Consider the following 12684-nt stretch of genomic DNA (forward strand, 5'->3'; position numbering starts at 1 on the left):
ATGAGAGGACACTCATATCTCAGGACTCCTTCATAGGCTTTGGTCTTCCGGCTAGCATGGCCACTTTTTGATTCTTATCCGGAAAACTGGTGTGATTGCTTCAAATTTCTCTGGCCATATTCCCCCCAAAAGTCTTACCTCCTTTATGCTACAACTAAAAACGTCTACATACGTCTATTATGATACATATTGTAATCCATACATGGTATATATGATAAAATACTATGAGTATTTTATTTATGTATGTGTCTTTTAGAAAGATGTAAGCCCTACAAGAGCTAGTCCTTGTGCATGGCTATCTAAGTGCTATATTGATGAGTGACGTCTGAGCAGCAAATTATGCAAGATCCATATTTTTTACAAAAAAGAAAAAAGAAAAAGCAAAACAAAGAAAAAAGAACACTGACCATTCATTTTGTAATTTAAAAAATACCTTCAGACTCAGAGGCACAGGACTGAATAGGTGTTTTATATTCAGTTGTTTTTTGAGGTAAGTAGAAAAGACTTTTGTTTGTTTCCAACCATGATAATAGCAGATTAGCCCTCCCAACCTAAATAGTTATTATCATAGACAGATTATAGGCGGCAGTTACTTTCATACATTAGCCAACAGATAGCACAAGAATGTATACCCTAAGAGAGTAAAAACACACACGGTGAGTCCCACGATTGTCTTCATTTTCTAGCTAGGAGGTATGGAAGATAGAGCCCAAGGAAAGTTCAACGGTCTCACTTGAGATAGGGTATCAGAGACTGAAGTTCAGGGATGCAGTGGCCACAGTTTGTGGGGCAGGTTTATTTGTGGGAAAGGAGCGGGGCCGAAAAGAAATCTCTGGAGGAATCTCCTTAAGTCACCAGTTAAGAAATAAGCTGTACATGGACAGAAAGAGACTTCACAAAACCTGGCAATAAACAACACCTGGGAAGCTATGACCTTGGCATTCAGAGACAAAGGAGCTCTGACAAGAATGGAGACATTTTCTAAGCACTCAATATCTCAGAAATTTCACGCCTTAGAAATAAGGCTACTCTCCCTCTTTCCTCCATGAAAGCTTAAAAACAAGACTGACAAGGAAAATAGTCTGCCAGTAATTGAACTGCCTACCTGAACAAAACTCAAAAGTCTCTAAAGGAATGAAACAAAACCTGCTTTCTCAAAAACATAGTATCCATAATATCCAGCATATATTCAACAAATTACTAGTTATTTAAAGGGAAATGTGACCCATAATCAGGAGAAAAAAGCAGTCAATATACACTAACCCTGAGATGACCTACATGGTGAGATTAGGAGGCAAGAACTTTTAGAGCTTTATTAACTACAGTTGGCACTTGAACAATGTGGGGGTAGGGGCACGACTCCCTTGCACAGTTGAAATCTATATATAACTTTTGACTCCCCCAAAACTTAACTACTAATAGCCTAACTGGAAGCCTTACCAATAACAAACAATCGATTAACACATATTTTGTATATCTATCCTGTATCCTCACAATAAAGTAATCTAGAGAAAAAATATTAAGAAAATCATAAGAGAAAATACATTTATAGTTCTGTAAAAAATCCATGTATAAGTGGACCCATGTGGTTCAACCCCATCTTGTTCCATGGTTCCAGGGGCCAAAAAAGAAAATATTATCATAATGAATATGCAGAATGCAAATCTCAGCAGGAAAATAAGAATCAAATGGAAATTCTAGAATGCAAAATACAAACTTAGAAATGAAAAAAATGCACTAGATCCAAACCCAAAGAATGTACAGCACCAAGAGTGAACCCTATGTAAAATATGCACTTCCAATGATTATGATGTGTCCATGTAAGTTCATCAGTTGTAACAAAGGTACTTTTGGGGGAGGGGGCGGGGAAGGGGATGCTGATAATAGGAGAGGCTGCACATGTGTGGGGGCAGGGAGTGTGTGGGAAATCTCTGTACCTTCTCCTCCATTTTGTATGAATCAAACTGCTATAAAAAAATTAAAAATAGCAAAAAATAAAAATGTACTGGATGAAAAGTTTAGCAGCTTACAAATGGCAGAAGAGTCAGAGAACTTGAAAACAGGTAAGTAGAAATTATACATTTTGATGAATAGAGAAAAGAGATTGGGGCAAGGGAAAACAATGAACAAAACCTCTAACATCTGAGATAATATTAACCTACCTAATATATGTGTTATTGGCATGTGTGTGATTAAATATACTATGTAGCACAAAAGATATTTCTCCTATTTTTTTCTTGGTGCTACAATATTAACTAAGTAGAACATTTCAAGTTAAGATATATATTGTAACTCCTAAAACAACCACAAAATAATAAATTTTAAATTTTATTGAAAACAAAATAATAAAAAAAATTAACCCAAAATCAACCTGGAAAGGAGAAATAAAGAAATGAGGCAAATAGGAAACAAAATGGTAGACCCAAATCCAACCATATGTTGATATGATTATAATAATAATAATAATAATAATAATAATAATAATAATAAAATAACTGTATTAAATATAAATGGATTAAACACTCCAATTAAAAGTCAAAGACTTGCTAAAATAGCAAGGCCCAACTATATACTGTCTACCAGAGATGTACTTTAAAAATAAAGACAATAGATTGGAAAGAAAAAAATATACCATGAAAAAAGTAAGGATAAGAAAAACTGACTCTACTAATGCAGATAAAATACACTTCAAGACAGAATACTAGCAGAGGTAATGAGGAATATTTCAGTAACAATATGAAGGTCTGTTAATCAGGAAACCCATAATAATAATCAATATATAACCACCTAATAATACAGCTTCAAAATATATGAAGTGAAAAACTCATAACCAAAAGGACAAATGGCCAAATCCACAATCTTAAGATTTTTAATACCCCTCAGTAATTGATAAAAAATTAGACAAAAAAATGTAATAAAGATATTGAAGATCTGAACACTATAACCATTTTGATCAAATTTGAGAATGCTACACTCCATATTTGAATGATACACATAAAATAAGTCTCAATAAATTTTGAAAGATTACAGTGTATGTTTTCTGACAACAGAATTTAGAAACCAGTAAGGTACCCAGAAGAACCACATATGTTTAGACATCAAGCAACCCATTTTAATATTACCCATTAATCAAAGAATAAATCACATGGATAATTAAAAAATATTTTTGAGGAAATGATGGAAACACAATATATCAAAGTGTATGGGATGCAACTAAAGTTGTTTACAAGAAAACTTACACCTTTAAGTGCTTATATTAGAAAATTAGAATGGTTTAAAAATCAATGATTAAATTTTTCTACTTGAAGAAAACTAGAAGTTAGCTAAACAAACTCAACCCCAAGTAAAAGGAAATAAGAAAGATTAGAAATCAATGAAATAGGGGCGCCTGGGTGGCTCAGTCGGTGGAGCATCTGACTTCGGCACAGGTCATGATCTCATGGTTCATGGGTTCGAGCCCCGCATCAGGCTCTGTGCTGACAGCTCAGCCTGGAGCTTGCTTCGGATTCTGTGTCTCCCTCTCTCTCTGTCCCTCCCCCATTCGTGCTCTCTCTCTCAAAAATAAACATTAAAAAAATTTTTAAAAAAATGACATAAACTAAGAAGCTAAAAGTTGCATCTTTGAAAAGATTAATAAAATTGGTAGTAGAGATCTTAACCCATGTAGTCCATTCTTAAAACTTTTCAGATCTGACGTGTTATGTAATTCAAAATTTCAGATTTTACAAAGTTCTGTCTTACAAATATTGTATATAATATCCTCATTGAGGTCTGGGTAGCACACTGTAATCAAACACAGTATTTCTGTAGTGAAATCAAGAAATATTCACTTTTGGAAGGAAAAATACTATATATAAATAGCCTTATCACGGGTCAGGTCCAGTTTTGGTGGCCAAAATTCCTAAACAAACGGATTTTAGAAGTTTTTAAAAATTTTCTGAATTGCAGATTAGTTATGGTGGATTGGTACTAAATTGATTACTCTTATTTACAGGTAGTTCTTCTATGTCCCTGATCATATGACAGTGCCCCATTACAAAGTTTTGAGGGATGATTTTCTTAGCTAAGATCACAGGATGAAGTTCTTCCTCCTACAGCTTCCATGAAACTAGAGGATCAGAATATTTAGTAAAACCCAATGATCTTTATAATGACCTTGCCTGTATTTGAAAAGAGGACATTAGACTTGCACAAAATTGGGTTCCTGGTTAAAAGGAAAGAAATTTCAGGCAAAGCAGCATATTCTCCTCTAAAATAATTTTATAGTAAAATAAAATCATCAAATGTACAAACACACAATAGTAAATACTGTGAACAGTAAATATAAACAAAACTGAAAATATCCTTGGAATTCTATATAACCAACATTTGTACTTTCAATTTTTAAATTCCGTTTTTGTCAGGCAAATTTCACATAAAAATATAAGTTGACAATGAATAAAGCTTAAAAGTATCTAAAATTAATTACATGCCTTATGTAAAATAATTTTAGAAGATTTTGACCCAATTCTCTAAAAATTATTTCCAGTTATAGGGAAACCCACTTATACAAGCCTAATATTTAATTCTGAGGAAGACCATAACAGGAAGAACAGTAACAGAACAGTATTAATAGTAGTAATTGCAGAAATTTCCTTTAAAGCCCATGCAATACTCCTATAGATGCTAACTGGAGTCATGCATGCATTAAATCAGATATATGTACTTACTATTACTGCTACTGCTGTCATTCCTAAGGGAGCTGGCTGCAACAGGGGGTAACATAAATGGTTTTGTGACACTGACCCTGGAATCTAAATAGAAAGCAATAATGTGTCAGTGTTGCATGGCGATTTAATGAATTACAGAGTCCGCAAAAGCCTGAAGTGCAATACCAGAATATTTTCTAGGTCTGCTTCCCAAATCTTGATTATTAAGATCCTATTTATTTCATACTGAGTCCTGTTCTATTTTTATTAAATGCACCACAATCACATTATAGAACAAGGATTCATTGCTTACATAGGTTAATAAGTATGAGTAACACAAATTGTTGGTAATTGGTCTTAAAAACAAAACAAAACAAAACAAAACAAAACAAAACAGAAAAAGCAATGAAATTAGATTTTGTAATACTGGGACCCAGTGGGAAAAAAGGTTCTTAATACAGAGTAACTACTGAAGATCAGAATTCATGACCCAGAGGCAGACCTTAAGGAAAAGATTTGAAAAGGGTACATTAAGAAGAGTGGAGGTGAAGAATAATATACTTGCACAATGCTAGAAAAGACCAGATAAAAAATATGAGTGACTAATTCCTATATTGTTTACTCACACACAATTCTTATATTTGAAAATGAGGAGTGTTGCTGTGGCTTGAAAACCAACAAATTAACTGATCATTTCTTTCATGCCATTGATATAGGTCTTTGTATTACACATATACACATACATCTTTCTCTAGCTACACATATATTTGAGTCAGAAGTAGATTCTTACCTAAACATTCAAGATTCAAGCTTGCTTTTGACATTTAAATTAGAAATGCTTACATGTCTTACCTTTTTCAGGACTTAATGTTGAAGAAACCACACATTCACTAGTTTTAGATGCCACCATCTCCAAGTCCTTGAAGGCATCAATGGATCTATTAAAAATTCTAAAGAATTCTTCAGGAGTAAAAAGCCTGGGTTCTGGACTCTTAGATGATTTTTTTACATTCTAGAAGAATAAAAAAAAGGGTTGTGTTTTTCAGATAATTTACAGATTTAACTGACGTCAAGGTAATAGATTATAAATATGTCCTCCAAAGACTCAAGTAAAATTGATACTTTTAGACAACTGCTTTAACACACATAATTCAATTGGTACTGCAAGGTAGTGATCCCATCCAGTTAGGTCTGGGGCTCAACTCCAGATAAAAGGAATGGGGTGCTGGTGGGGATGAGTAAGGTGACTAGAAATGCTTTAAAATAATTATTCCTCAAAAAAAAAATACCCTTACATAACACATTCTCCAACTAGCCCCAAATTAACAATTCTGATGATACTAAATATTGCCAAGAATATGGAACAAAGGGGACCCATATACTGGTGGAATGATGTAAACTGGCACATTGGATATCCTCTGGTAAAGGAGGACATGTGTCCATTTTGTAACCCAGCAATTCTACTTCTAAGTGAATACTGTAGTGAAGTTCTTGCACAGATGCACCAGGAGACATATAAGAAAGTTCTTAGCAGCAGTATTCTACAACCCTTACACATCAAACAACAGAAGAGTGGTTTAATAAATATTTGTATATTGAATCAACTCTATAAGCAGGAAAAAAACTGAGTTTCAGCTGTATGCATCAAAGTGAATATAAGTTATAAACAATGCTAAGTGAAAGAACCAAGTTATGAAAGAATAAAGAGTATGATTAATTTCTAGAAGTTCCCCCAAGAAAGCAAACCAACACTATAGTCTAGGAATTTGTAAATGCATGATTACCTATAAAGAAAAGCAGGTAATAACAACACCTATGTAGCACTTGCTATATACCACTCTAAGTGCTTTATATAGATTAACTCAATCGCCAAAAAAATTGAGAAATACCAGCTGGGTTCTTGCCAAAGTGCCATGATTAGTAAGTGTACATTCTCCAGTGTTTGGAGTACTTTTCTCGACATCACCATTTACCTAGCACCTAACTCCATCTTTCAAGCTCCAATGGGAGCTTATTTCCTCCGTGACACTGTTCCTCATATGCCCTACTTTTGGGGTCCTTGACCTTGTATCATTGCCCTCAGAACACTATTTGTACTAACAATATGAAAAGACACGTTAACTCTAAGAGGCTGTAGATTTTAAGACACACTATTCAGAAATTAGAAAGTAAAGCACAGAAGTGATGAAATACAGTGAGGAGGCTATTAGTATGGTAAGAACTCTGAGTTTGAAACACAAATGGGACTGACATTGGGTCTTGGAGAGTGACTGGAAGGTGGATGAGAAGGTAGTATTTGAGTTTTACAGTACAGAACCATGTTTAAAACCTTAGATTTAAGCATCTAGAAGGCCTGTAGGATAAACCCTGAACTGTAAACTCTATGCCAAAGCAGGCCTCCCAAGACCTATCTTATTATAGATGAGGTGTTCTAAAATAAGAATAAGAAATATTTATTAGGATTTATTTTGCCAGACATGGTACTAAGGCATTAATCAGAAATCATCCAATGTCAATTCCGTGAGATGCATCCTGTCATTGTCCTCATTTTAGGCATAAAGAAAGTGAGCACAGAGAGGTTAAGTTCACAAAGCTAATTAGTGACAGAGTCAGGATTTGAACCCTAACACCTCATTTTTAATCTCTGTACTCTGCCTGTTCAATATACTCAGATCTGAAAACACTGCCATGACCACATTCTGAGGCTGGTGACAACGAATCATCAGATGCCCTGGACTGGAGATGTGAAAATGCACCTCATTGTTGTGACAGGATTACTATGGATAAAAGGTTAAGTAAGAGTGTTCAGGGACACCTGGGTGGCGCAGTCAGTTAAGCGTCCGACTTCAGCCAGGTCACGATCTCGTGGTCTGTGAGTTCGAGCCCCGCGTCAGGCTCTGGGCTGATGGCTCAGAGCCTGGAGCCTGTTTCTGATTCTGTGTCTCCCTCTCTCTCTGCCCCTCCCCCATTCATGCTCTGTCTCTCTCTGTCCCAAAAATAAACGTTGAAAAAAAAAAAAACAGTGTTCATTATAGGTAATTTTCCATTTAAAGATAAATGAACATCTGTAACCTAATAGGTAGGTTAGAAGGACTTCACTCCCTTCTGAAATAAAGGTGTTTTTTTTCTTACGTTGAGGTGTGAATAAATTTTATTTTTATGTTAAGTAACAACATTTAAGCCTTAATGTAGATTTCAGCATTGCAGGGTAACTACAAACACCTATTCACTGTGCTCATCTGAAAAGAGTTTTTAATTAAAAGTCTTTAAATTAAAAACTTCACAAATAGAGACAACCCCACTCTTGCCACTGCCAAAGGGCATAGGTTTTGGAGAAAAGTAGTAAAAAAGGAATCCCAGGGAATACAAAGTTACCTCAGATGAGTGTCCTTCCACGCACTCCACAAGGTCATCCACTATTTTCACAAGTTTGTCTATTATAGAATAATTACTCAAGCCTTCAGAAATATTCGAAAACTTGTCCAGAAGATCAGTCAAGCTGACTGACAACTGTTCCACCATCACGCTTATCCAACAATGACTAGGCTGAAAGAAATTGAAAGAAAGGAAGATAAAATCTCTATGGTCAGTCACCCCTCAAAGACATCAATGTTTTAGTCACTGCTGGATAAAGAATTTCCTTATATCAGAACAGGTCAGATGTTTTGTTTACCTCAGATTTAACATCGGTTTCAAAATTTGCAAATTAATAAAGATCAGAGCCAATATTGATGATGAACAATATTGCTCTCGTATGGAAGTAAACTAAGACAGAGCCAAGTCTTACCCTTGACAAGGTTTACTCACTGTTCTTAGAAAAGCTTTTGCACAGAGGGAGTTAAAAAAAAAAAAAAAAAAATTGTAGGAGAGAGCCCTAGCCTTGAAGGAATTTGCAGTCTTTTGGTGAACTGAAATAATAAGCAATGGATTAAAAATAGCCTGTTTTTCCAAACTGCTTGATAGATTTCAAGGTTTTTCTACACATAAATTCATGTGGGTCTTTAAAAGTCAAACAACAATTGGGGCGCCTGGGTGGCTCAGTCGGTTAAGTGGCCGACTTCGGCTCAGGTCATGATCTCGCGGTCCGTGGGTTCGAGCCCCGCGCTGGGCTCTGGGCTGACAGCTCAGAGCCTGGAGCCTGTTTCAGATTCTGTGTCTCCCTCTCTCTGTGACCTCCCCCGTTCATGCTCTGTCTCTCTCTGTCTCAAAAATAAATAAACGTTAAAAAAAAAAAATTAAAAAAAAAAATCAAACAACAATCATGGCAGGAATGTGGTCTGAGAGAGAAGCACTTTTGCCTTAGCAGCAGGACCAGCCACATAATTTGTGGGTCCAAGGACAAAATGAAAATACATTTATTGTTCAAAAAGTTGTTCAAAGCTGACTAATTACAAGATGGTGACAGTAAAGCATTAAACCAAGCACAGAGTCCTGCCCATGATGCTAGCCCTGCCCATTGGTTAGAAGCTCAAATCTTAAGAGTCAGGTATAACTGGGTTTGTTCTGGGCTGAGAAACTCCAGGCAAGCCACATAAATCCTCTGAACCTCTCTTGGATGGGAATGGGAATAATGGAACAAGGTAGTTATGGGGAGATAATGTACATAATTTGTAAGTTTTATGAAGGCAGTATTTTTTTTTTTTTTATAAAAGCTTGTTCCCCATGGTGTCCCTATGGCCTAGAACTGTGTCTGGCATGTGAAAGTTGCTCAGAAATTATTTGCTGAACAGATGCATGAGTGAAGAAAAAATACATAAGAAAAAAATTACTCTGTCAGGGATCTATACTTTATGTAAAGAGCCAGATAATATGTTAGACTTGGCATGCTAAGAGGCAAAAGTAAAGGATATTATGTAGGTACATATATAGAGTGAAAGAAAATTTCTACAAAACTTTTATTACAGAAAATATAATTGAATATAATTTCTTTTGCATAATAACCAAATTTAATCTTTTTTAGTACAGGTCTACCAATAAAATTAATGGAATTCTTTATTTTGGGTCAGCATTTGGTGTGGTTGGGCCTCACAGCATTCTCTATTATCAGACAGACCACAAATGTCCATCTGTAAAAACTAATCTCAGTTAGCTGGCCATATAAAACCAGGTGCAGACTGGATCTGACCTACAGGGCATAGTTTCCCAACCTTGGCTCTGAATGGTTCTGGGCCAGTAGAGGTTTAGATTATTAGGAAAAACCTCCTTGATACATTAAAATGGATTTCAGGATTTTTTAAATTATTGCGGCGTTACTTAAAATAATTACTTAAGTTCATATATATTCTGTATTTTAATGTTATGTTTTCTCACAAGGATCTTTTAAGTAGAAGCTCTGATTTTTTTCTTTAATCTGCTAAAATGTAACAAGTGAGGGAAAAAAGATTGGGAATGGCTACAATTGCCATAGCTTATGTGATCCTAAATTATTTAAAATAACTTCTGCTGTGATAAATATATTATAATCACAGGGAGTAACTGATGCCACGTAAAATGAATCAAACCACTAAACCCGATTTCTACTAGCAGAATATCTCTAAGGGAAGGCCAAGTAATTTATCCTAAATTAGGATATTTGGGGGCCATCTATTCATTTAACAGAACAGTTTTAATTAATAGAACACAGCTAAAAAGGAGACTGGTTTATCTACAGAATGGTAAGCCCCAATTCCTGGAAGCACTAAATGACATTCAAAACTTTCAGGAGTGTTGGCTCTGGCTTCAGAAAAGTAGAATAAACAAACCCCCAAATGGGAATTAGTTCAATTAGGCCATTTCACTCAACTCATCAACCAAGTTCTCAAAGACTATGTGTTTCCAAAGAATGTTCAGAATGGATTCTTTGTTTTGTTTACTCAGTGCTTATCCCAAGCACATGCAAGTTCACATTCACATCATTCGCACGTCTTTTTCCAAGATGTCAGTCTTTCCTACGGGGCTTAATCACTCTCCAAGTCTCCCACCATTTAGGCAGTGATAATTCCCTTTTAGATAGCCAGCCCTATCAGCAAGGGGCAGATTTCCTAGGATACAGGACACAGCATATCCTGGAAATACTGTTTGAAGGGTATTTATAGGGCAGGGAAGCCTTCCCCAATTAGTTCATTCTGTTGTAATTGTGCAAATTTTACTGTGGCAAGAAGATTTTAGGTGTTGGGTCTCTTCAAACTCTGTCATTATTCCGCTTTATAAATATTCTTGCCTATCCTTCCCCTCAGATCTTCTGATGTGGAAGAACCAAAATCAAGTTCCCTTAACCTGAAATAAGGTATTCATTTAGTTTCTGCAATCTTTGCCTTAAGTGAGGTTTTTTCTTTTTTTCTTTTTTGTGGTTAAAGTAGAAAAAAAGTTTTGTTTATAGGTTTCTTATATTTAAACCAGGGAACTCTGGGGGTGCTTATTGCTACCACTTCTGTTTATCTCTATTTTCAGCTGAACTCTAGGTTTGCATTCTGCATTCAAGTTCTCATTTAGCTATGACGACTCCCTCATGGCCACCCACGTTCTGTCCACATACCTAATCAACAGCTGAGGCAATCAACTTTTTCCAGGAAAATCCTCAAGCCTAAACTTGTAATTTCTTACAGTGAAATCATGGCAATCCAACAATCTAATCTTAGCCAAATCTGCCCCTTTAACATGAATTCATCGATAGCCAATATGAAATTTCTGTACTACACTGCCGAAAAACACATCTCTAAACATCTTATAAGTTGTATTTCATTCATTATTCATTCTTGCAATAATTTTCTTGGAAAAAACTGTACAATTCAGAGTTCTATCTTTTCATTAATTTGTTCAAAGAGTTACATGTTAGGATTTTAGGATTATTGGACTTATTTTTTTTATTTAAAAAAAAATTTCTTAATGTTTATTTTTGAGAGAGAGAGAGTGAGACAGAGTGTGAGGGGGGGAGGGCCTGAGAGAGGGAGACACAGAATTGGAAGCAAGCTCCAGGCTCTGAGCTATCAGCACAGAGCCCAATATGGGGCTCAAACCACAAACCACGAGCCGTGAGAACATGACCTGAGCCAAAGTCGGACACCTAACTGACTGAGCCACCCAGACACCCCAGGATTCTTGGACTTATTAAAGATAGATCTGAGGTTAAAAAAAATATATCAAATATCGGCCAGTTTTGACCTGTCTCCCTGCAAAAAAGAAAACCAGTTCTGACTATATCATCAAGCAGTTTCACATTTTCTTTTTAATTAAATATGGTCAATGATTTGCAAAAGAGAACAAAATACAGTAAGCTAATATTTCATTTGTGAGATGACAGACCTGTTTTTTTTTTTTTTGACTGATTCCAAGATTATGATTAGGAAATGGATGATTTAAGGCTATGGGGTTCCCAAATGTAATCTTTTCCTTTGCCTTAGTAACAGGCATTATTGTCACACTTTCTTAGCCTTCAGAGACAATTTTAAGCTCAAACAGTTTCATATAAATATTAACTCACAACATGCATCAGAAGAATGTAAGATATAAATAATGTTCTCTATTTTACTAACAGAAGAATGTGAAGAATTAGGAAAGTTGATAAAGCCACAGAGGAGTTCAATGAAATGATGTAAAAGTACCTTTCAAATTCTTAAAGTACATATACCTTAATGTTCGACTCACCTATATACATAAAAAAGAAATACAATCCTTGCTTTGAAAGGGAAAATCTAGGGGCACCTGGGTGGCTCAGTCAGTTAAGTGATTGACTTCGGCTCAGGTCATGATCTCACAGTTCATGGGTTTGAGCCCCTCAAGGAGCTTTGTGCTGACAGCTCTGAGCCTGGAGCCTGCTTCAGATTCTGTGTCTCCCTCTCTCTCTGCCCCTCCCCCACTTGTAGTCCGCCTCTATCAAAAAAAAATTAAAAAAAATAATAAATAAAATAAAAATGAAAGGGAAAATCTATCTGGGTTTTCCTTAACTCCATACTCTCAATTTCTTATCTTCTTTCTTGGTAGCTTCCATCTTACATTTTCTGGGTTAATTACAGCAACT

General features: G+C 35.6%; 1 protein-coding gene across 7 annotated transcripts in view; it reads right to left on the reverse strand.

Moving 5' to 3' along the window:
* The window catches only part of KITLG (KIT ligand), an 86909-nt gene that overhangs the window by 18266 nt on the left and 55959 nt on the right, over positions 1–12684 (reverse strand). For 4 of the 7 annotated variants that reach the window (XR_006709398.1, XR_006709397.1, XM_045465981.1 and 1 more), the window contains 3 exons: positions 8064–8234; positions 5541–5700; positions 4710–4793 (listed from right to left, as the gene is read on the reverse strand). Coding sequence is in view for 3 of the 7 variants with exons in the window: in XM_045465981.1 (XP_045321937.1) it covers positions 4710–4793; positions 5541–5700; positions 8064–8234 (415 nt within the window). In the remaining 4 variants the exon portion in view is untranslated. The remainder of the gene's footprint in view (positions 1–4709; positions 4794–5540; positions 5701–8063; positions 8235–12684) is intronic. The other 3 variants (XR_006709399.1, XR_006709400.1, XM_045465982.1) reach the window with 1 other exon arrangement.

This window comes from Leopardus geoffroyi, chromosome B4 (genome assembly GCF_018350155.1).
Source record: "Leopardus geoffroyi isolate Oge1 chromosome B4, O.geoffroyi_Oge1_pat1.0, whole genome shotgun sequence".
Taxonomy (NCBI): Eukaryota; Metazoa; Chordata; class Mammalia; order Carnivora; family Felidae; genus Leopardus; species Leopardus geoffroyi.